The sequence below is a fragment of the Podarcis muralis genome, chromosome 14 (assembly GCF_964188315.1).
Source record: "Podarcis muralis chromosome 14, rPodMur119.hap1.1, whole genome shotgun sequence".
Lineage (NCBI taxonomy): Eukaryota > Metazoa > Chordata > Lepidosauria > Squamata > Lacertidae > Podarcis > Podarcis muralis.
The window spans coordinates 49,382,377-49,407,855 of record NC_135668.1 but is presented as its reverse complement, the minus strand read 5'-3'; the positions used below and the strand labels follow the sequence as shown (position 1 = coordinate 49,407,855).

At 50.8% G+C, this 25,479-nt stretch overlaps 1 protein-coding gene across 3 annotated transcripts in view; it reads left to right on the top strand.

Moving 5' to 3' along the window:
* Positions 1-25,479, top strand: part of RAI1 (retinoic acid induced 1) — a 212,955-nt gene that overhangs the window by 185,027 nt on the left and 2,449 nt on the right. For 2 of the 3 annotated variants that reach the window (XM_077918679.1, XM_077918680.1), the window contains 3 exons: positions 6,405-12,102; positions 18,298-18,391; positions 20,563-24,140. In XM_077918679.1, the coding sequence (XP_077774805.1) occupies positions 6,421-12,102; positions 18,298-18,391; positions 20,563-20,708 (5,922 nt within the window). In that variant the 5' untranslated portion in view covers positions 6,405-6,420 and the 3' untranslated portion in view covers positions 20,709-24,140. Of the gene's footprint in view, positions 1-6,404; positions 12,103-18,297; positions 18,392-20,562; positions 24,141-25,479 lie in introns of those variants that run through there. The other variant, XM_077918681.1, reaches the window with a different exon arrangement.

Genomic DNA, 25,479 nt, shown 5'->3' with positions numbered 1-25,479 from the left:
CCACAAGTGGGACCCGAGAGCTCTCTTCTCCTCTGGTTTCCGGCAGCCGATATTCAGAAGTGTTTGCTGCCTCCAGCCGTAGAGACAGAGCACATCCATCATGGCTAGTAGCTATTGACAGCCTTCTCCTGTGTAGATTTGCCAGCGCTCTTGCAGCCATCCATGTTGGCAGCCATCACATCTTCCTGCAGAAGTGAGTTCCATAGTTTGACGCGCTGCATGAAGAAGACTTTACTTTTATCTTTCCTGAATCTTTCTACATTCAACTTCGCTGGCTGTCCATGAGTTTCCGTGTTTTGAGGGGGAGAGAACAGCCCTGTGTGTGACACCCTGGGAAGCTGCTGCCTGTCCGTGTCAACAGTGCAGACCTAGATGGACCAGTGGTCTGATTCTGTATATGGCAGCTTCTTGTGTTCTTAGGTAGCAGGCAAAAGGGCATCACAGCCTTTCCCAAGGAGATGTGGTTTTTGTCTATGAGTGTAGTCAGCAATTCTTTGTTATTGTTTAGTCATTTAGTCGTGTCTGACTCTTTGTGACCCCATGGACCAGAGCACGCCAGGCACTCCTGTCTTCCACTGCCTCCCACAGTTGGGTCAAACTCATGCTGGTAGCTTTGAGAACACTGTCCAACCATCTCGTCCTCTGTCGTCCCCTTCTCCTTGTGCCCTCCATCTTTCCCAACATCAGGGTCTTTTCCAGGGAGTCTTCTCTTCTCATGAGGTGGCCAAAGTATTGGAGCCTCAGCTTCAGGATCTGTCCTTCCAGTGAGCACTCAGGGCTGATTTCCTTCAGAATGGAGAGGTTTGATCTTCTTGCAGTCCATGGGACTCTCAAGAGTCTCCTCCAGAACTACAATTCAAAAGCATCAATTCTTCGGCAATCAGCCTTCTTTAAGCTAAGAACTTTAAGCAGTTCTTAGTCAATGGCAAATTTTGTGGGGGATGAGTTGCTTTGTGGGTGAATGTACACTTGTGGTCTGTGTTGACAGCAATGAGGCTGTGTGTGGGCTACAAGCCCTGGCAAGCAGCCATACAATCCATGAGTGCGTGTTTGCACGTCTGTGGCATGGAGAGCACGTATAGTGAAGCGTTCCTGTGTGTGCAAGCAGAGAGCGTGTTTGCATCCTGGCTCCCACCCAGACCCCTTACTTGAGAGTAAGGAAGAATCACAGAGTTGGAAGGGATCCCAAGTGTCATCTAGTCCAACCCCCCGCAATACAGGAATCTGAGCATGTTGGATAGCCACCCAACCCCTGCTTAGAGGTATTTACTGAGGCAGAGAAGACTCAGCAACAGTTGATGACTTCCTGCAGCTGCTGTACTCAGGCTAGAGGCTAGGGAAGGTGAGGCCAGCCAAGCGAGAAGCAGAGGTCCACGTCTTAAGGAGTCAATGTGCAATTCATTGGAGGTTTTTAAGCAGATGTTGGAGGGCCAATCTGTCATGGATGCTTTAGTTGAGATTCCTGCATTGCAGGGCGTTGGGCTAGATGACCCTTGGGGTCCCTTCCCACTCTACACTTCTGTTATTCAATTAATTCCAAGATCAGGGCAAGGAGATCAGAACTACACAGTAGCAACAACATTGTCCCAATGAGATGGCGCACCAACCCGCCAAGCTTTTAAAGACTGGGCAAAGCACATTCTTTTCCAAAAGTCTCTTGCCGTGCAGGATTGCTGACCTTTTTAAGATGCTCACTGCACCAGGAAGAATGTACAGTGGTACCTCGGGTTACAGACGCTACAGGTTACAGGCGCGTCAGGTTACAGACTCTGCTAACCCAGAAATAGTACCTCAGGTTAAAAACTTTGCTTCAGGATGAGAACAGAAATCGTGCAGTGGCAGCGGGAGGCCCCATTAGCTAAAGTGGTACCTCAGGTTAAGAACCGTTTCAGGTTAAGAACAGACCTCCGGAACGAATTAAGTTCTTAACCCGAGGTACCACTGTATCTGTTTCTTCTGACAGGAGGGCCTCTGGGCCCTGGGCCACCAGATTGTTGACTCTGCTTGCTCTATCCCTAGCGGTGGGCTGACACCCTTCCCAGATTCTGTTGCTGCTCTCCTTTCCCCACGAGGGAAGGAGCATGGTGGGAGTCCTGCTTCTTCAACCGAGGCAGCCAGATCCTGGCAGGGAGATACACCTGCCTCCTCCAGCCTCTGTTCCCCAGCCTCAGCTCCTCCTCCACGCCAACCTCCTGTTCCTTCCTGTTCATCCATCCCGGCGATACCTCGGGACTCGCGGCATTTTGCATGCCAGTGCTCAGTTGGCTGCTGCCCATCTGCTGCACAGTCTGGGTGTCAAGGGCGACATACCTGTGTGCTGTGTGCAAATGTTTGTGCAGGTGTGGGCACATCTTTTGCGGCAGGCGGGCGTAGCTCGCATCTAGCCTGCGGGCTTCAGCAAAGCTAGAGGATGACTGGTCAGGTTCCAACCCAGCCAGCTACATTCTCTTCCCCCAGTCAGGGTGTGCGTGTGCGCATGGAAAAGAAAAGAAAACATTCCGAGAAGCGGCGAGGAAAAAGGGTGGGAGCATCATTATAATGCGTGATGTTTTATTATGTTTTTATATAGGTTGGAAGCCGCCCAGAGTGGCTGGGGCAAGCCAGTCAGATGGGCGGGGTACAAATAATAAAATTGATATTTTACAGTGGTACCTCTGGTTGTGAACGGAATCCGTTCTGGAGCCCCGTTCGCAACCTGAGCAGAATGCAACCTGCGTCTGCGCGTGCGCTGGTTGCGATTCGTTGCTTCTGCGCATGCGCGTGACATCATTGTGAGCATCTGCGCATGCGCGAGCGGCGAAACCCAGAAGTAACCCTTTCCGGTACTTCCGGGTCGCCGCGGGACGCAACCTGAAAACACTCAACCTGAAGCGTCTTTAACTCGAGGTATGACTATTCTTATTCTTATTCTTATTCTTATTCTTATTCTTATTCTTATTAGAAAATAATAAGAGCCTGCTGGATGAAGCCAATGGCCCATCTAGTCCAGCATCCTCTTCTCACAATAACCAACCAGATGCTTGCGGGAAACCTGCAAGCAGGATCTGAGCCCAAGAACAACCTTCTTCGCTGTAATTTCCAGCAGCTGACATTCAGGAGCATTGCTGTCTTTGACCATTGAAGCAGAGCCATTGTAGCTCACAGCCATTGACAGCCTTATCGTCCATGAATTTGCTTAATCCTCTTCTGAAGCCACCTAGGTTGGTGGCCATCACCGCCTCTTGTGGCAGCGAGTGCCAAAGTTTAACTATGAGTCACATAATGAAGTACTTCCTTTTATTTCCCCTGAATCTTCCAACCCTTCGGCTTCATTGGATATCTATGAGTTCTCATGTTTTGGAAACAGGGAGAAGGATTTTTCTCTGCCCTTTTTCCCCATGCCATGTATAATTTAAAAAACCTGTGTCGGTGCTGCCTCTTAACTCAGCTTTTCTCTAAACTAAAGAGTCGTGGGAGAGTCACTCCACCCCCTTGACCGTTTTGGTCGCCCTTCTCTGAACTGTGGATCTCTTGACATGCGAACATGGGATCCTGATGCCACTGCCCATGCAGATCTGCTTTGTGCGTGTTTGCAGGGGCAGCGCAGGGGCGCAATCTAACCGCCTCCTGCCTTAAAATATTCCTTCTCAAAAGTCAAAACACCTGAAGCGGCTCATAAAAAAAGCAATTAAAATACATTAAAAAGAACCCAGCAAGGGCCACAGAAAGAAGCACAACCACACCGAAGGATAGCTCAAGTCGGTAGAGCATGAGATTCTTAATTTCAGGATTGTGGGTTCAAGCCCCACGTTGGGTGAAAGATTCCCGCATTGCTGGGAGTTGAACTAGGTGATCCTTGTAAGGTAAAGGTAAAGGGACCCCTGACCGTTAGGTCCAGTCGTGACCGACTCTGGGGTTGCAGCGCTCATCTCGCTTTACTGGCCAAGAGAGCCGGCGTACAGCTTCCGGGTCATGTGGCCAGCATGACTAAGCCGCTTCTGGCAAACCAGAGCAGAGCACGGAAACACCGTTTACCTTCCCACCGGAGCGGTACCTATTTATATACTTGCACTTTTGTGCTTTCGAACTGCTAGGTTGGCAGGAGCAGGGACCGACCGAGCAAGGGAGCTCACCCCGCCGCAGGGATTTGATCCTTGTAGTCCCTTCCAATTCTATGATTCTGTGATCAGTTGGGGGGGGGAGAGACCAGCATCATGGCAACAGCAGAACAGACCAGCCCTCTTAATCCAACCATGCAAAAGAAAGAGAAATCCAAGACACACACAAAAAATCAGTAGTGCCTCAAAAGGTCAATAGCAAGGAGGTCAAGAGAAAACCCCAGGGGGGAGAGAGTTTGAAAGCCAGAGTGCAAAGGTCGGGAAGGATCTGTTCTGTGCGCTTTCTTCCCACCCCTTGTTTAATCCCTGAAGGTGTGGGGACACAGAGCAGGCCTTCCCGTGTGCAGGCAGGCAGGTTTTTACGGGAGGACACAATCTGCACATGCTCAAACCATCAGGCATGCACAGAATTGCCCTGTGCGTGTTGTCTGTGCGCCGCACGGACATGACTTCCAGCAGACTGCGACGGAGCAGAAGGGAGGAAGAACGGTGACGCGGTTCAGGTTGTGCTGGGGAAATATAGCCCACCGGCTGGGTGATAACAGCATCTTTGGGTGATGTTGCCAAGCGAGCAGAATCGAGGCTCCCCTTAGATCTGTAGAGTTGGTGGGAGGAGAGCACACATCACTCCTGAGCCAAGACGTGCTCAATGCAAAACCTGCATCTTGTCAACATCCCCAGCTGAAAACACACAAAAGCAGGTGCTCTCGCTGTTCGGTGGCGCAGCAGAGAACTGCAGAAACCCAGGATGGTATTATCACTGCTGTTCTCCGCTGCCTTCCTAATAGACGTCAGTTGTAAAGAGCAGACAGATTCCAGATGGAGCTGCAGCAATTGCTGAGCTGTGCTTGGGAGATATTGTGGGGGGGGGGGGGGGGATGGGGAGAGAGAAGGAGGGGGAAGGGCGAGGAGGAGGATCCAGGCCAGAGAGCTGAGGAACTGCAGGATCAAATGCTGGAAGGGACAGATCCTGGGCCTTGCAACCAGATTAGAGGAGCCAGAAATATCAGAATATAATTTCTCTGCTGTTTTAACAACGAAAATGTCTGGAGGAGGGATGCAAAAACACAGCTAAGGATGGATGAATCTGTCAATTCCGGCTTCTCCTTTTTGTTCCAATCTGATAAGCACATTTTTTTTGCAAGCAATTCCCCCACATTTTTGTATGCTTCTCCCCCATAAAAATATGCATTTTTATGGGCAATTCCCTTTACCATGAGCATTTTTGTCCACTTTGGTTCGAGAGGTGCACTGTTTGAAGGATAGCTGCGTTTCGGTTCACATAGTGGTTCAAGAAGTGCAAATTAGGCTGCGTCTCATCACAATGCAAACAGCAACAAATTTCTTACTCCACCCCTACCCCCGCCATCCGTAGCCAGGACACCACTGCCGACTTCGTATTGACTCGAAGAGAGCACGGAATGGGGGACCGACCTGTGCTTGCTGGTGCATGCAAAGCCTAGTTGCGTCTCCTCTTTACCAACCTCAGCTGTGCCGCTGAAAATAATTCTGGTGCGCTAGCCTGGGACTTGGGGAGGGATCTAGATAATTGGCTTCCTCTAGGCACACCTGCAACTGGATGGCTGCTACCTTCCCAATCGCCTTGCCCAGGTCCTCAAATGGACTGCATCACTTCTAAGTGGAGCGTTTCAAATGTTCCCTGTGCACGAAAAGGTCCCTGCAATGAGAAAACCAGCTCAGCGTGCAGGGGCTGGCCTTTGTCCCTGGTGTGCTATGCTTGTTCCTTCGGGGTGTTGCTTGCTTTTTAACCGGGGGAGCATTCAGAAAAGGGGTGCAGTATGAAATGGTATGGATTGTTCCACCACCTCCTGCTGTTGTGAGTCCACACACACACACACACACACACACACACACACACACACATCATTCTCTTGAGGCTGATCGCTTTACCTTTTGCCAAATTTTCTCCCTGGTTTTTTGGGGAGTGGGTTACAAGAGAGACTCCATTCTCTCCTCATCCCTTCTTTAAAGTCAGAACGTTGCACCGGAATAACGCTTTTTACAGCTGTGAAAGAACAGTTTGTTGTTGTTGTTTACTATCTATCCATCTAGCTATCTGTATAGTATAATGGATACTGCCTATCCATTATGTATGTACACACCCACGTACATATATAATTTTAAGCATTCGCCTCATGTGTTTGTTTATTTGCTTTTAAAGCACAGGGAACAGGGGAGACGGGCTGGGGGAGATACAAGGTGGAAAGGTGGAAAGCAGGGAAGAAGAAAATCCATTTGTTTGAAACCCCCCTTGTCTTTCTCTCTCTCTCTCCCCGCTCTGCACAGATAACAAGGCCCAGCCATGCAGTCCTTCCGTGAAAGGTGTGGTTTCCATGGCAACCAGCAGAACTACCAGCCGGCATCTTCGCAAGATTCATCACGCCTGGAGAATTACAGGCATCAAAGCCAGGCCGGGCCGCACTGCGAGCGTCAGAGGATGGTGGCGAAGGAGTACTACGGCCAGCAGCAGCCCCAGCCGCCACCGCCGCAGCCCCCCCTGCCTTACCAGGGGTACGGGGAGAACAGCACCGTGGAGAAATATCACCGGGGGAATAAGCAGCTACGCAGCCAGCAACTCCCAGGCCGGCCGGCGTCCTTCCCAAATTACGCTGTCCAAGAGAACAGTCCCTATCCAGCCCGTTATTCTGGGGAGGAAGGCCTGCAGGCCTGGGGGTCACCGCAGCAACAGCCGCCTCCGCCTCCGCAGCCCTTGCCAGGAGGGGTGGCTAAATATGAGGAGAACTTGTTGAAAAAGACAGCTGCCTCCTCTGGCACCAGGCAATACCACGAACAGGCCCCTCAGCTCCCCTTCCGAACTCACTCCCTGCACCTCCAACAGCAGCAGCAGCAGCCTACCTTGACCTACCCCAAGCTCCCGAGGCAGAAGATCCAGAATGACGTGGCCTCCCCCATGTCCTTCCCGCAGGGCGCCCACTTCACCCAGCATTCCCAGTCGTTCCCAGCCTCTTCGACGTACACATCCGTCCAGAGCGGGAGCCAGGCCGCGCATTCCTACAAAAGCTGCAACGCTCCCTCGGCGCCACCGCAGCACGAAAGGACTCTGGGGAATGCCGCCAGCCTGCCCTCTGGGCAGCGGGTCCAGGGCATACATGGCTACCAGCCTAACCGAATCAGCTACGACCAGCAGCAGCAGCAACAGCAGCAACAACAGCAGCAGCAGCAGTCCATGCAAGGAAGACACCATGCCCAGGAAGCCCTTCACTATCAAAACCTCGCAAAATACCAACATTACAACCAGCCGGGACAGAGCTACTGTCAAGCCGATGCCCCTGTGCGGACTCCAGACCAGTATTACCAAACATTCAGCCCCAGTTCCAGCCATTCCCCAGCTCGTTCGGTTGGTAGGTCTCCTTCGTACAGTTCGACGCCTTCCCCATTGATGCCCAACTTGGAGAATTTCCAATACAGCCAGCAGTCTCTGAGCACGGGGAACTTCCCAGCCAGCCTCTCCGACCATAGCCATTTTATGCCTTTGTTGAACCCTTCGCCGACCGACGGGGCGAGCCCAGATGCCCAGCCGCCCGCAAACTGCAAGAGCATGCCGAAGGAGAAGATCCCCGAGAACCTCTTGTCCGATCTCAGCCTGCAGAGCCTCACGGCGCTCACCTCCCAAGTCGAAAACATTTCCAACACCGTCCAGCAGCTTCTCCTCTCCAAGTCCACGGGAATGCCCCAGAAGAAAGGCATCAAGAACCCGCCAAGGACCCCAGAGCAGCTCAAGGGTCAGCACTGCAGCCCCGAAGGCAACAGTTACTCTGCTGAGCAGGCGGGGACTCCCCTTTCGGACCCCCTGAGCACCCCGCAGTCGGTCCACGCTGAAACCCAGGATGGGGATTACCTGAGTGGATCTGAGGAGCAGCTGGAAAGGAGCTTCCTCTACTGCAACCAGAGCCGCAGCCCAGCTCGCGTCAACAGCAACTCCAAGGCAAAGCCCGAGTCCGTATCCACGTGCTCGGTGACTTCTCCGGACGATATGTCCACCAAGTCGGACGATTCTTTCCAAAGCATCCACACCAGCTTGCCGCTGGAGAGCTTCACCAAGTTTGTGACCAACGAGAGGGATTGCCCCAGACTGCTCCTCAGCGCCCTATCTCAGGAGGAGCTCGCCTCTGAGATCATCGGTTTGCAAGATGCTATCAACGAGAAAGCAGACAAAGGCTGGGCCAGCCCCCCTGCTCCAAACAAAGACCCTGACAAATCCCCTTTCCACTTAGAGAACCACAGAACCTGCCTGGATTCCATAGTTAAAAGTCCGTGGTCCAATCAGGGGGACTCCAATGCCCTCGCTGAGCCCTTGAAGTTGGACAAAGCTCTGGGGGGGAATAACGGGAAGAATTTCACAGAGGAAGTCTACAACAACTCCCAGGTGGCGTTTACAACAGCAGAGACGAAAAATACCCTGAAAACGACCAGCTCTGTGGGCTACAATTCCAAACCCAACATCTCGGCTGCCACTTCCAGCTCCGAGGCCACGAGCTTCAGCTGCTACTCAAATGCCACGGCCAATTCGGTGGGTTCTGAAAACGCCATGGAGAACTTCGACTGGCCGGACGAAAACCTCAGCGACACGTGGAAAGAGCTGGGGTCGAGCCTCCAGGGGTCAGACATTTCCAAGAGTTTGTTCTCTGGCAAACTGAGCGAGACGTCCGAGGAGAAAAAAAATGCTTGCTGCCTGAGTCTCTGCGATACTGAGCAGGCACCCCAACAAGCAGAGGGCTTCGATCAGCCGCAGGAGGCAAGCAAGGGAGAGAATCTGACTTACGACGAGGCCACCAGAGCAGACAGTGAGCGATGGCTGGAAGACACCACCAGGCAGTCCTGCTCAGGAGGAGACTTCAGTGAACTCCCCATGATGTCCTCTCCAGACCTGAAAGAATCCGATTTGGAACCTGAAGAGTACTCCTCTTTGTGTGAACTAGCGGCTTCTGAACAAAAGTCTTTGACCTATGATGCTTTTACACCTAAGCCAGCGGAGAACGCCCCGGCCCTCTCCCTGCAAGACACGCCAGGCTCAGCAGAAGAAATGGCAAACGCGGCCGAGAAGGAGAGTGCCACTCCTCCTTCGCACTTATCTGATCAGTCCGTTATCCTCTTGGGCCCAGCCGTTGGCACAGAGACAAAAGTGAAAAGTTGGTTCGAATCTTCCCTGCACCACTTGAAGCCTGAGGAGGAGGTGGCGGGAAGTGAAAACGCCCTTCCAGATAAGGCAGAGACGCTGGCAGCTTCGCTGGTGACTAACCAAGCCTCTCTTGAGCAGGTGCCAATAACCTCAGAGCCAACATCTAGGGGCAAGAGCCTTCGCAGTAAGAAGGTTCACTGCAGGCTGTCAGGAGGCGAGGAACCCGTCCAACCCATGTCAAGCCCATGCACGGGCAGCCAGGCAGCTGGCATGGTGGCCAGCAAATGCCCAGGTCCAAACAACCTGATTGAAATGCCAAGTAAGAGCGCCCATGGCCAAACTCCCCGGTTTCCAGCAGAAGGCTTGCCCGCGAGGATGTGTACCCGCTCGTTCACTGCGTTGACTGAGCCCAGGATGCCAGATCCTTTGGAAGGTGCAAAGGCCTCAACCCCTCAAGAGAAGTCAGGCAAGAAGACAGCGTGCGTCCTGAAACAGAGAGCCGCTTTCAAGGCTAGGAAGGCCAATGGCAAACCTTCTCCAAAGCCCAGCAACTCTGCTTCCCCACCAGCCTCAAATTTGGCACAGAGCGAAGACTCTGGTCACAAGGCGAAAGAAGCCGATGGCGTTGAAACGGAAGCCAAAGACCAGCAGTCCATGATCCTTCGTTCCAGGACCAGGACCCAGGAGGTCTTCTACAGCAAGCGGAGGAGAGAGAAGAGCGCCATGGATGCAGGGCTCAAGGAGGGCAAGCCACCCAAGAAGGTTCTGCCAAACCACAACTTCCCCGGTTCCTTCAAGGTCAGCCCCCAAAGCAGGTCTGAGAGGGAGAGCAAAAGGCTGGCCCTCCCGAAAGCCAGGCCTGGAATGGGTGGCAAGATGTCTGAGCAGCCGCTTCACAGCCTGAAGAGGAAGTCAGCCTTCATCCCTCCGGTTCCTGCGAAAAAGAGGAACTTGGTCCTGAGGAGCAACAGTCACAGCGGCAGCAACGCGAAGGACGAGAAGCCGGAAGCTTCTGCCGGCCTGTTCAAGAGGATGCCGCTGGCCAAGAAGGCGAAGGCTAAGCTGTCCCCTAAGAACTCCTGCGAAGTGGTGCTCAAGTCCCCTCAGGTGAAGGAGAACCCCGACGTCTGCATCAAGATCACCTCTCGGGCCGCCTTCCAGGGAGCGATGAAGACGAAAGTGCTTCCCCCAAGGAAAGGCCGGGGCCTGAAGCTGGAAGCCATCGTCCAGAAGATCACCTCTCCCAACCTGAAAAAGTTTGCCTGCCGAACAGCCACCGTCTCCTTCACCGTCCCTGCCGCCACCTCCCACAGTAATCCCCTCAGCCCGTCCCTGCCACCGGAGAGGGAGCAGGCCTCAAAGAATGCAGGCGTAGCCCCAGCGGCGGGGGAAGCCAGGCCATTAAACCAGGCCTTGTCACAAAAGGCTCCCGCCGCTCCAGCAGCCGAGCAATTATGCAGAAGCCCGAACAACAGATCCTTCAGAGGAAAACTAATGAACAGTAAGAAACTGTCCTCCAACTGTTTCAAGGGTGAGGCCTATTCATCTCCCGAGACGTTGCAGCACAGCGGTGACGGCATGGCTGCCAGCGGCACCGGCCTGCTGCCCAAGAAGAGGAACCGAAAAGGGAAAGTGGCGGCCTTCCGAACGGCCAAAAATAGCCTGGAGAAGTGCCCTCACCTGAGCCCCGCTCTGCTTTTTGCATCCAGAGAAAAGGCGGCGGCTGCGGCGGCGGCGGCAGCAGGGAAAGGCGAGGAGGGACAAAGGGAGGCGAAGAAGCCAAAGGCCGAGGACAAAGGCTTCAGCAGCGGCGAGAGCTCCGAGGGGAGGTCCTCGCAGGCCCAGACCAGGGCCCAGAAGCAGCGGGCCAACCATTCCAACTACAACGGCTACACCAAGAGACAAAGGAAGCGGCTCAGCCGCCGCAAGGCCCCCAGTGTGCCCTCGAGGTGCAAGAGCAGGGCCAAGAGGCGGCACCCGCAACAGGCTCCCCTGCTGAGCCCGGCCGAGCCCGAAATCCGGCTCAAGTACGTGTCGTGCAAGCGGCTGCGGTCGGACAGCCGGGCGCCCCCCTTCTCGCCGTACGTCCGGGTGGAGAAGCAGGATGAGTTTGTCACCACCTGCACTGTCGTCAACTCTCCCGCCGAAGAGGCCCGGCTGCACAATAGCGAGCGCTCCTCCTCGTCTCCGTCTGCCCAGGCTGGGCTTTCGGGGGCCGCATCCCTCCAGCAGCCGCGGGCCGCCCTGCCTCTGTCGTCCACCATGCACCTCGGCCCGGTGGTCTCCAAGGCCCTCAACGCCACCTGCCTGGTCTGCTGCCTATGCCGGAACCCGGCCAACTACAAGGACCAGGGGGACCTCTGCGGGCCGTACTACCCCGAGGACTGCCTTCCGAAGAAGAAGTCGCGGCTGAAAGAGAAGATCAAAGTGGAGGGGCTGGGCGAGGAGCCTCCGTCTCCGGCGGAAAGGCTGCTCAAAGCGACAGATAATAATTGTGCAACTAGTACGCCGGGTGGAAAGCCGCCAAGGTTGGACAGTGGCGCTGACTCAGCGAAACAGAGCGCTCTCCGCTCCAGTTCGAGGGGGATGTTTAGGAAACTACAAAGCTGTTACTGCTGCGATGAGAGGACAGAGGGAGAGGAGGCGGCAGCAGCAGCAGCCGCAGCCGCCGAGAAGCCCAGGAGGCACGAATGCGGCAAAGCGGAGCCGCCACCTCCGGACCCTGCCGGGGACACGCAGGAGCACTGGGTCCATGAGGCCTGCGCTGTGTGGACAGCTGGGGTTTACCTGGTGGCGGGAAAGCTCTATGGACTGCAGGAGGCAATAAAGATGGCTGCTGACGTGGTAAGAGTCCGCCCCTTAGCGTAAGGCCACGGGCACAGGCGCCAACAGAACCGCCTGCCGTACGCCAAAAGCCAACACCGCTTTGCAAAAGCAGGAATGACAAGGTTTGGGGTTGCAGGGCTCTGGGGAGGTGGTCAGGGCATCCTAACCAAGAGGCCAAAGCTGTATGATTTGGATGTGTTTGGTTGGGCATTTGGTTCCTACTTGGAAGTTACGGGGAAACCTTTCCTGGAAGAAGCAAAGTAGCCCAGTCAACAGTCTGATCTGTCTCACCCCAGTGCTGCCTCTTGGCCAACTGTAAATTAGTCCTAGAGGGTTGCAGGGCCCTTGGCTGCTTTTGCCGTTCAGTCTACTTTCAGTCAGGTTAATTTTCATGCCTGGGATGAAGAGGTTTGTTGTCATGCCTGGGTAAGGGGAACGCTTCTTCATCAGATCAAATGCCAGGGGTCTCCACATTTGCCTTGGGTAGTTCCCCATCTTTTCCCAGCAGACAATGGGGCCTGGTTTCTTGCTACCCGCAGAGTAGATGTGCCCCTTTTGATACCCACTGCTTAGCGGGAGCAGCATGCTGGGGAGGAACAGGGTCCGTGTGTTTGCAACAAGCGTTTCCCCCCAACCCTTGACGCGAATATTGCGTCCCAGCATAAGATGGAGCCTGGCGCCATTTTGAGCAGAGCAATCTATGACTCCCTGTGTTGCTGTTTGTGTTTAAGAAATATGGTTACTCCGACAATGACACCCCCAGAGGCTTCCCCTGCATTCAGTTTCGAGTCACCGCCAGTGATGATCCGGTTACTATATTTATGGGCTGCTGCCCAAAGACCTTTGCAGCGGCTAATGCACCTGGAAAGCACAAACGTGGGCCTTAAAAACGACCGCCTTCTCTGTGCTGCTTGTCCCCAGCATTTGGTATACAGGGGTATACTTCCCTTGTACATGGAAGTTCCATTTAGCCTGCATGGTTACCAGCTCCTGGCAGCTCTACGTTCTGTGCATTCCTTTCATTCATACAAAAGCCGCTCAGGCTAGCTTGGGTCAGTGAAATCTGTGTGCCAATTATCCATTGTACAACAGGGCATCCTCATTTTCCTAGTATCCAAACAGTGATATGTTGCTGCTGCTGGGAAGATGCCATTTGGGGGTTTTGCTGCGTGGCCTCATCCCCTTCCTGCCTTCCTCTACTTATGAAAGCCAAGTGAGATGTTCTGAGGGATCTGCGGTTGGCACCCAGAGCAGGACCCCTGTGTCTGATGGAAAGAGGAGGCAACAGGAGGCAATGTCATCACACTCAGAAGTCCTCTGTCTGCAGGGGAGCAGAAGGCAAAGGATTGGGAAGAAGGACCAGGTTACCATGGTGCCATACAGCTTTGTTTACTGGGGAGAAGAGGACATGAGGTTCCTTGGCATCCACAGCAGCCATGCATCTCTTAATCCCTGGGTCGTGGGTTCAAACCCCACATTGGCCAAAAGGTCCCTGCATTGCAGGGGGTTGGACTAGATGGCCCTTGTGGTACCTTCCCATTCTGTGATCTGTGAGCTCTCTTAAGAGTTGACCTTTGTCCAGGCCGTTTGGCTGGATAATCTCCCAGCCTTTCGATCAGGAACCTTGGATATCTTCTTCCCTTGCCATTTCACCCACCACCGGCCAACATCGTGTTGTGGTCCAGCACATTCCCAGAAGCGGTTTGGCTTGCGTTCTCATTCTGTGCATGCACCGTACATTTAAAGCGCATGGCTCTCCCCGCGGGATCCTGGCTACTATCATTTCCCCCTTACAGAGCTGCAATTCCCTTTCTTGGGCAGAAGTCACGCGCTTTAAACGTTTGGTCCTCACGCAGCCTCAGTCTGCATTCTATCTGCTGCTAGCCTCTGTTCCCAGGCACATTCTCACATAGTATTTGCTCCTCCCACCTTGTCCCTGCTTGCTGCCAAACCATTTTTGCATGAAATCGACAACCCACCTCCTGAGTATTGCAGCTGTACCGCTCAACTCGTCGTGAAAAGGCTGGTGAGCAGAATCTGAGAAAAATCAGACAGTCTTTACCAGAGATGCTGCGGTTCAGGAAATTACGGACAAGTGGGGCCTTCAACAACAGGCTGCAGCTTGAAGTGTCCCTGTCCAGGATACTCCATTCCATCCCCCTTTTGCCCAGTCGTCCCTTTCCTTCCTCTCCCAGCAGCCCTTCAACATTCTGTGCCCACTGCATCTTGTTCCCTTGGGCTGGCAGTGACCTGTCCTTGCAGTCTTTGTTTGGTTTCCATTTAATTCAAATGGTTTCATCTTCAAGAACTTGGTTCACACATGGTGCTAGTAAGTCATGCAGTGGATGATGATGATGATTTAAATGTATTTATATCCTGGCTTTCTCCCAAGTTGGGATTCAAGGAGGCTTGCAGCATCTAAAAGCATCATTGTAGAGTTCAACATAATAAACATGAACTAGATAAGAGCAATAGTTAAAACACGTTTAGAACTGGCATTAAAATCCAGCCTGAGCTGACAGCAGACCAGCGATCAGCATCACCTGCACCTAAGTTTTCAAAGACCTGTCTGAACAGGAGGGTCTTAGGCCGCCGGCAGAAAGATAACCGAGAGGGAGCCAGTCTAACTTCTCATGGGAGAGAATATGGGATTGCTTATTCTGCAGCCTGCCACTCCAGCGTTCCACTCCAGGTTTAGTGGATTCTAGATTATGAGCCTTATGGTTCTAACACCAGGATGTTTCATGGCTACTCTTAAATGGGAGGTGTAGCCTCCCGGTGTGAGAACATAAGAACACAAGGCTTGTCTCTTTTAGTTCAAGCTAAAGTTCCACCAAGTCCCACATTCTGTCCTAAGTTGATTGGAAACCTAGAAAGCTTGCCTCCCCCCTTCTAGATCTGCTTCTAGATCTGACATCTGGTTCTACTTCTTTTTAATTTATTTGGTTTTTCAAATTAAAATTTTACAGAGATATATCAAACAAAAATCATAAAACAAGATACCAAGGAATCGCTTGAACTTCCATCCTCCCCTTTGCGGGTCCTGTTATTAATCATTTCCTCCCGCATCTTTTATGATGATCCAAATCTTTTATATCTCCATTGTATCCAAAAATCAACCTCAGACTACAAGTGATATTCCAGTCCTACTAACAATTTTAACTGTATACAATGGTCTTTAAGATAAGTTACAATTTTTTCCCATTCCTTGTTAAAATTTTGGTCTTCCTGATTTCTGACTCTTCCGGAAGAAGTCTACTTCTAACCCTACAAATGAGCACTCCACCTTGTCAGGTAGAAACTCTTGTGACACCTCAGGCGCTTCTTGAACCTCAAGGTCACGTGGCCTTCAAAAGACTGGGATACCTTAGGAGCAGAGGACAGAGGCTACTTCTTCAAGGCAAACTTTTCATACAGCCAGGTAGAGGGCCTCCCCGGTAGTGGTGCCCACCCTTCGGAAAACCCTCCCATCGGATGTCAAGGGGATAAGTAACTATACAACCTTTAAAAGACATCTGAAGGTATAGGGAAGCTTTTTAATGTTTTATCATGTTTTTATATATGTTGGAAGCTGCCCAGAGTGGCTGGGGCAACCCAGGCAAATGGGCAGGGTACAAATAAATTATTATTATTCTTATTATTATCCTCTCAAAAAGCACTTCCTAGTGCTGCATGCATACATTTAGAAAAGCCAAAGCATTACCGAAAACCTCAGAGGAATCTGAAGCAATGGCAAAGTGAAAAAGAAACATCAGCAAGACCAGGGCCTTCCCTACCACTAGGCAGGCTAAGGCAGCTGCCTCAAGGTGGCAGATGTTACGGGGCAGAGCAGCAGCGGCGAGGTGCTAGAGATAGCCTAGCCTGCCATGCGCACCAAGAGACCCTCCTGCCCCACCAACAGTGCTGAAGCACATCGACACCATACATTTAAAATGCATTGCTCCCCCAGAGAATTCTGGGAACTGGAGTTGTTCTCCCCGGTATCCTTAAACTACAGCTCCCAGAATTCTTTGGGGGAAGCCAAGCTCTTTAAATCGATTGTGCAGATGTGGCCTATGTCCATAAGGAACTCAACGACCTGTGAGTGAGTCAAGCAGGTGGTTCTAGCTGAAACCTGTGGCATTATCTTCTATTCAGGAATATTATTAAAGGCACGTCAAGGTTCGGGTTTTCTTTGTAAGCCTCAAATCTATGCCCCTTCCCCCACTGCTTTTTTAATAAACTTAAAAAAACCCTTTTTTTCTTTGCTTACTGGGTAGCTGAGCCTGCTGCAAAGTGCAGAGCCAACAAGGCCCCATCCAGCCTCCATCTTCATTTGCCCACAGGCACTGCACACATTTATGTGTTGTGGTCGTGTGCCCTTCCAGGTCCTTCTACATACCTTGCAGTGCCCCTGCTTGCTTGCACACATGGAAGTTTGCTTATTCCAAGGTAACAACCCCTTGGATGTTTTCGCTGTTCAGGCTTGCAGCTCACCTTCTTCCCGTCAGGCATGCAATGTGAATGCAGTAGGACTTGCAATGGCCGGAATTTATTTCTTAAGGAATCAGAGCTGTTTACAACAGTTGTACATAAAACCCTGCAATAAATGCCATTTTACAAAATTTAAAACTGCAAAACAGCTGTTCTGGAAAGATGAATTCTTCGTTGCCTGCATGGGACTGATGGAATGGAAAAGTTTTCAGCCGTTTTCTACTGAAAGTAGAAACAGAAGGTGGCTGCTGAACCGCTCTTGGCAGAGCATTATTCCACAAGACTCGTCCAAGGACACTGAAGGACACTTTCAAATGAGCCTTACCTGCCTAGAGGATGACCAACGATGCTCCTGCAGGTGATCTCAGTGATGGAGCTGGGATACAACAGTTCAGGCGGCCTTTGAGGTTCCCTAGACCTGAGCTGTTCAGGGCTTTGTAGATTGATACGAGGACCTTGAACCTGGCTCAGCAGTAGCATATGAGAATGCTTACATGCTTTGCAGAATCCTCTCTGCTGCGCAAACGATGGTCACCTTAAGCCCGGTAGGAGAACAGTATGTGATCTTAACCTCCGATTCTCGTGACCAAGAGCTCTGAGCATGCACAGATTTGACAGAGACAAAATTTATTTCAATAGGGAGGTTTGTGCATAGAGGCTGGGCTGAATGTTCATTATCTATCACCACTAGGCCGCAAGGTGAAGTGACCTGTGGGGGGATAGATGAAGGCAGGAACTGGGACCTGAATGATACATTGAGATGGCTGGTTGGGTACCAATTGGTCTGCATTCCAGGTTGCAAAATGTATTATTGGGCTGTGTTGCTGCAGTGCTGGCTAGCATCATCTTGTTTTGTTTCCAGGTCTAGGCCTGTTTCTCAGTTACTGTTTCCCACCTTCTGATTCTCTGCAGGGACCCATGTAAATTTTGATTCTGAGTGTGTATGACATCATCGTGCGACTTGATCAGCAAACAACAACAACATATATTACATCATTCATAGAACCGTAGAGTTTTGGGGGATTCTGAGGATCATCGAGTCCAACCCTCTGCAATGCAGGAGTAGGCAGCCATCCCATACAGGGATCGAACCTGCACCCTTGGCATGACCAGCACCATGCTCTAACCCAGGCAAAGGCAAACTCGGCCCTCCAGATGTTTTGGGACTACAACACCCATCATCCTCAGCTAACAGGACCAGTGGTCAGGGATGATGGGAGTTGTAGTCCCAAAACATCTGGAGGGCCGAGTTTGCCTATGCCTACTCTAACCAACGGAGCTATCCATATCAAAACAAACAGCATCAAGGGCAAGGGAGGAGGGAAATGGTCGTGAGAAGCAGAAAAGGGGTCACAGTGATGCAACACACATAAAATTGTGGCATTAGTGTTGGGATAAGTGTTGCTGTCGTTCATATGGGGGCTAACCACCTACGACAGGCTAGGGCTGCGTAATAAAATGCACTTTCTGTCCCACAGCGGCAGGGTGAGCAGCAGCACTCCCTCTTGAGAGAATATAGAAATGTGTGTGCGATTGGGGCAGGGAGAACTGTATGGGGGCACAACTAACAAGCTCCACCTTCCCGCAAGCAACGGGGAAGGATGTGGCCTAAGGATGACCTCCCTGCTGAAACGGAAGTTGCTAACTAAAGCTACCTTTGTGAAAAACAAACAGCCATGACGCTAGATCTCATGGGGTCCTCTTTTTTCCCTTTTTCTTCCCCTCGCCTGCTGACCCCAGAGATGCTCCAGTTGTCAGCAAGTAGGAGCAACCATTGGCTGCTGCCATAAGGGGTGTGCCCAAACCTTTCACTACATATGTGCCATTGATACAGGTAAGATTCCCACTGGGGGCAACAGATTTTGCATCACATGTCAGGTCCTGGGGCAGGGGAAGATGGAAGTACTTCACCTTTTGTCTACTATAGAACACACTCGCAGCTAAGGAAACTTCTTCAATTAGAAAAAAAATACAGCCGTATCTTGGAAGTCTAACGGAATCCATTCTGGAAGTCCGTTCGACTTCCAAAATGTTCAACTTCCAAGGTGCGGCTTCCGATTGGCTGCAGGACGCTCCAGCCAATTGGAAGCTGAGGAAGTCACACTGGAAGTCACACTTCCGAAAATCATTCAAATGCCGGAACAGTCACTTCCGGTTTTCAATCGTTCGGGAGCCGAAACAGTTGAGATTACAGGCGTTCGGCTTTCGAGGTTCCATTGTACCTGACACACACCTTTTTTCAGTGCAAACAGCAACTTGAAGAGGAGGAAATTCAGGAAAATACAGTCAACACCACCCCACAACTCCTATTCATTGTTTTATATATATATGTATAAATGTTGGATAAATCCTGACCTCAGACCTTGAGCATCATGTGTCAACATCTAAACCTGCAACATGTGATGCATTTTTAAAAATTTTGGCCAACTTTGCCTCTTACTCTCCTGGATCTCGGCTATAAATGAGCCTTGCAGGTGTGGCTGCAGCAAACAAACTTCTCAATTAACTACGGTTTCCCACTGCACCCAAATCAAGAAACTCCAGTTAATGGCTTTGGAACAAGTCCCAGGATATTAAGGCATCTTCAAAGCACAGATTCACATCTTGGCTTGTCCCAAAGCCATTAACCATCGTTTCCTGTTTCAAACAAAATGGGGGGTGGGGGTCTGTAGTTCAGATGTAGCCAATGTGGGGCCCTCCAGATACTGCTGGACTACAACTCCCATCATCCCTGACCATTGGGCATGCTGGCTGGGACTGATGGGAACTAGCCACCACAACATCCTGAAGGCAGCACGTTAGTGACCCCTGCTATAGTTATTGGAAGAATTCCCCGCATGTTTCTTGACTTGCACAAACGGGTGGCGTGGATTGCATGCACCCACAATGCTAATTCACATCTGGGCATACTATACCAAGATAGGGTTATCTGAATTCTCTCTCTCTCTTCTTAAAAAAAAGACAACAATCCCCCTTTTTTTAAAAAAAGGGGGGGACATTGAAAATTGGAGTGGTGCCCCTGGTGCGACCTGTCGCAGGCCGGGCTGTGCCCCAGATGTTGCTCCCAAACCAGCTGTTGGTCGCTGCTGTTCTGCAGGATGCAGGATGTCATCTATCCTCCCACAGAGGACCTTAAGGTCCATAAATAGCAACACCCTAGAGGTCCCGGGCCCTAAGGAAGTTAGATTAGCTTCAACCAGAGCCAGGGCCTTTTCAGCACTGGCCCCGGCCTGGTGGAACGCTCTGTCTCATGAGACCAGGGCCCTGCAGGCTCTGATTTCTTTCCACAGGGCCTGTAAGACAGAGTTGTTCCGCCTGGCCTTTGGCTTGGAGCCAATTTGATTCCCTCCCCCTTTTTCTTTTTTCCTTTCTCCTTCTGTGATGGAACTCCTATTTGGGGACTTCCCTGGCTTTTTTCTGGCCCGTGTAGGACCAGTCTGGATAGTTAGCCTTGGTGAAGACTTGACGTTTTCATCCCCCAAAAAGTTTTTTATTTGAGTTTCTACTGAAATGAGGCTGCATTTTATTGTTTTAATGTTGTATTTCAATCTTGTTTTTTAAGTTGTATTTCAATCAATTGTTTTATTTTGGGTGTTAGCCGCCCTGAGCACGGTCTTGGCTGGGGAGGGCAGGGTATAAATAAAATTTATTATTACTATTATTATCATCTGCCCCGGCCACCACTCTTGGTTTGCCAAGGGAGAGAATGCAGCCGTTGATCATCACAATAGAAAGATGGCTGAAACGCACTCAGGGTTCAGTAACAAAACGGATTGGAGTGGGGAGAAATTGCAATCTCGGCCCCACCCTTTTTGCTTGAAGGGGCCTGGTTTTGAGGGCTGAAAAGCATGCTTTTAAGAGTTGTGCATGAGAGGCCAAGTTAGCAGAGAAGATTGGGAGGGAAGGTAAAACAGGGAAAGAAACACTGGCCCCTAATGGATGCGATGAGTTTCGAGTGCAAGACAGGGATCCCCATTCACTGCTGCTCCTCTGCTCTGTTTGCAGGTTGTTTGTTAAGTGAAGAGACCTTCTTGCTGAACTGCCCTAGACATAAGGTAGGTGAGCGGACCTTCAGGAACAAGGGGAAATCTCTGGGGGTTTGTTGCTCTCTGCACTCCTGGCTGTGGCCATCAGGAGCTGCCTTCCACTAAATCAGACCAGCGTAAGTCAGCAAAACTGAGGATGGTCAACTGGCTGGCAGAGGCACTCTGGCAACGATGCCTTCTCAATTCCAAGCTTTTTAGAAACAGATACACCCGGAATTTGAATCTGAAGTTTTCTGTGTGCAAATCAGGTTCTCTGTTCTGTGGCCCAGGGGGTGAGTTTCTGCGCTTGAGATTCTACACAAAGTTGTACTAGATGCAGAAATCAACAACCTCTTAGGTGCTTAGATTGCTTACCTTTCTTCTCCCCTGCCCTTCCTTTAAAAAAACAACAACAAACAAGTTTCTAGTCCTTAAATTTGCAAAGATTGCCTTGGGGAAACTCTGTAGGCATTGCCAGTTGAAATCCCAGAAGTCAGGGACAAGGCTGAGTAGAATTTCCATTTTGTAATTTCTCTATCCCTCTCTGTTCAAATTCACAATCCTATACAAGTCTACACAGTAGTAAGTTCCATTGAGTAGCGCACTGAATGGCTCAGTGATAAAGCTGCTGTTTTATATGCAGAAGGTCTCAGGTTCAACTCTAGCATTTCCAGGTATGGCTGGGAGAGATCCCTGTCTGAAATCCTGGATGCCTGCTGCCAGTCAGAGTCTGCGTAGTGTAAGGATGGGGTAGAAAAAAAGATTCAGTTTACCTTTTAAAGGTGAAACTACCTTTTGCACTACCCAAACAATACACACAAACTGAACCAAGACAGAGCTGCCTTTGGAATTCACGCCTCTCCAAATTTTGCATTGCGGTTCTCCAGCCAAGTAACGTGTACAAAAATGAACATAGTAGTAACATAGTAAGGAAAGGTGTGCATAGAAATGCTCGCGAAAAAACTTACAAAAATACATTATAGTGGGAGAAATTGCCTACTAGCGTGTACACTAGGGGAAAACTGCCTACAAAAACATATGTTTTGTTTGTGATATTGCCTTGCAAGACTGTGAGTTATTTCTCAGTTTTTATTATTAGTCATTAAATTTGTATACCGCCCTCCATCTGTAGATCTCAGGGAAGTTCACAACACAGAAATACAAGATTAAAAACAACACTAAATACATACTAAAAACAATAAGAAAAACAAACAAACCAGTAATCGCCCCCCATTTGTGTGTGTAAACTTAGGGAAATCACAATTTTCTAAAAAAAGTGTTAGGAGTAATTCACATTCAAACCCTGGTGACTTTTCATGAAGACTTGGTGTGTTTTTTTTAATTTTAAAAAAATGGCAAACTTGTGTGGAAATGTGCATAACTGAACATAAGATTGGGGAAATGAGAAGCTGAAGTTTGCCCATCTCTAGTGTAAACGGTGCTCAGCTGGTAGAAGGCAGATCCTGCCTGTTCCAAATGCCCCTTCCTCCCAGGAACGCAGGGAATAGGTTTGCAGCGTTTTGCTTTCCTCTGCACAGAAAGGGTTACGTTGGCAGAGGAGTCTGATGTGTCTCTCTCTGGGTGCTTTATATGCAGGGACACACATGCTGGCAGCAGGGGCCGTGCTGCTATCTTCCCTATCCAGGCAATTGGAGCTGCCACCTGGCCAGAGCTGGCAGCGGCACCTGGCATCTCCTGGCAGCAGTCAGGATCCCAGCACCCTGGCAGGTCCCATGGCTGATGCCTGCCCTGGGTTTCCCTTAATTTATTCTATTTTCCCCCCTGGCTAATCACTCCAAACAGCCCCAGGCAGCTGGGCCTGGCTACCCATTGAATTCCCTACAGTGCCTCCAACCTAAAACCGCTCTGGGGTATTGTGATAAATTAAACAGCTGGCGAACCACTAGGTTCAGCTTCCTGGAGCACAGCCACTGCCCCTAGGTGAGCCTTCCAGAGCCCCCAAAGGAAGGGGTGCACCATATGACACATAGCCCAGCGCCTTCTCAAACCCTCCGCATGACCGGAGACGATCAGGCTGGCTTGACCACAATTTCATCCTCCTGGCTGGCTGGCTGCCAGAACAGAAGGATGTAAAAATGTGTGTGCCCGGGCTGTGTGGGTTTGCATGTTAACATTTGCATTTGTTTTTCCACTCTCCCTAAGAATTTGGTGTGTTTTTTTAAAGTTGGAAGAGGGGTGCACTTTGCATGTGCTCAAAGCACTCCTGCCCTTGAAACTGATGTGTTTTGGAAACTGCTTCCTTTCGGGAAAGGAGGCACTGTGCAGGGTCTCTGCCCCTAGACGCTTTAAAATAAACACCACACACTCTGTCTTGTTCTGCTCAGGACAAAGAAAATGCGAGCGGTTCTTCAGCATTAGGACAAAGGTCCTTCTAACTGCACTTTCCAGGAGTGGTGAACCAGAAGCCTCTGGGAAGCCCTCGAGCAGAGAATGGAAGTAGTATCTTCCCACTGTCGCAGCCTAGAAACTGGTTTTTGGGGATATGCTTCTGACTATGAGGGCTCTGTATTAGCAACATGACTAAGGCTGCATACGCAGTATATCTTTAAAGCACCTTCAAAGCACATTTTTGCACCTCTAAAGAATTCTGTAGTTTGAGGTTGATGGGAATTCTCTGTGAGGGGGAAACTACAGCACCCAGAATTCCTTGAGGGAAATAATGTGCTCTAAAGGTACATTGTGTATGCAGATTGATAAATCTGTCCCAATTTTTTTTTTTAATCTCCTCCTCCTCCTCCACAAATTTGTCTAATCCCCTTTCTAAACCTGTCTAAGCCAGTCCACATCCTGTTATGGCAAACGCCGTGACTTAATCATGCCTCGCGGAAAGACCTCCTTTCTTTCATCCTCCCTGAATATCCTTCCCATCAAGTTCGCTCGGTGATTCAGAGTTCTAGTATTAGGGTTGCGGGGTGGAGGGAACTCTGCGCGTGTTCAAACCCTGCGCTCTCAGTCCGAGCAGCCGGAAACTACTTTGGGCAAAGCAAGTAGCAGCAACCCTCTGGGCCAAGGGGAGCTCAGGCACCTCTCAGCTCCAAAGGCTGCCTTCCTCTTTGGCTTGAGGCTGCCTGCCAGCCAGCCATCAGGATTAGGCCTCCGTGGCGCTAAGGCCAGCACCCAGAAGTCTTTGGGTGGCTGTTACCCACATCACAGCCAGCTCCCCAAACACGCCTGTCTGCCTCTCCGGAGCGGGTTTGCATGCCCGACGCCAGCGGCGTTTGCAGTATTCCTCTCGGCAGCTTGTGTTTGCAAGCAACACCCTCTCTCGCCTCCCATCCCTGTCAGGACGGGGAGCCACGGCTGTGGAGAGGCGGACGCCATTCCTTCACACCGCCTGCTGCAGTTCCTGCCACGTCCTATTCCTCCTCCTCCTCCTCCTCCTCCTTCCCCACCGTCACGGAAACAGGAGACAGCCTTTTGGAGCAAAGGCCTTTTGTCTTGCCTTAGTAACCACTGACCAGGCCTCTGACATAATTTAATCACCATGGCGAGGGCTTCCTGCCTTCTCTCCCTTCCTCCTCCCCACCCTCCCAACACCACGCCAAGGGTTGCACCTGGTTATCTGCAATTTGAAGCAGACGGTGCAGACGGTGCTGTGGGAGGAGGAGGAGAGAGGGAGACCCAGATGGGGATCTGGGGAGGCAGGCTGGCAGGCATTCCTGAGACAGAAAATCGAGAGGCTGAGGGGTGTCTCTCCCTTGCCAGCTCAGGCAGGAAAGAAGTCCAGCAGCCGACCAGCATAGGCCTCACCTTGACTCCCACCCCACGGCAGCCGTTATGAGCCTGACCTGTTTGCAGGGGGTGGGGGTCTCCCTACACACACACACACACACACACACACACACACACACACTCCCCTCTGCAAATCTGACAAAAGCTACAGGCCACCTGGAATTCCACCGACTTCCACAAAGGCATGGGCCTCAAAGCTTTTTTTCAAAAAAAAAAACAAACTTTTAAAACAAGGAGAATCAGAATGCCCTTCTTCCTTTGTTTTCCCTTCCCATAGAATGTGTGAACCCATTAATTTGGAGAAGGGGCTTAATGAAATCTGCAAGCCCCTCTGCCAATTCCTTCCCCCGTTTTAACCAAGCCAGTACACACACACACACACACACACACACACACACACACACACAACTTTTTAAAAAGTAGTTGAAAGTAAGGGCGGTGGCACTCACAGCACCCCTCTCCATATTGTTATTCAAGCATAGAGTCAGACTATTCTGTCTGTCATAAATTTCCCCTTCAGATTAATTTGTGTGTGCGTGCAGCTTCTGTGAAGACCTTTTTCCATATGTTCTATTGTTGCTCTGAAAAGTTAAACAAGTTGAACATAGAATAGCCAGCCCCACAAAGCCTCTGCCAGGAGTTGCTCCTCACAGGACTGTGGTGCTTAAATCTCTACACCCTTTTATCTTTGCATTTCTCGACCTTGTGATGCCTACGTTGTCATAATACTTTGAATTTGCACAGCACTTTTCCTAAGCATTCAAAGCACTACATAAACCTTATCCCACATGCAACCCTCACAACCACCCTATAAGGTAAGATAGTAGTTTTTGTCAGCTGGGATAGCTCAAGTCAGTAGAGCATGAGGCTCTTGATCTCAGGGTCTTATGTTCAAGCCCCATGTTGGGCAAAAGATTCCTGCCTTGCAGGGGGTTGGACTAGATGACCCTTGTGGTCCCTTCCAACTCTACGATTCTGTGGTTTTATTCTCCCACACCGCCTCCTTGTATGGAGCAGATGGTGGAAGGGGCAGGCTGGAGTTTAGAGATAAGGAGCCTCCCTTGTTTATCCATAGCTGGGATGAATTTTCAGTCAAGGACACAGCAACTGACATGGGCCAATTCACATAGTGCGGTTTTTAAGA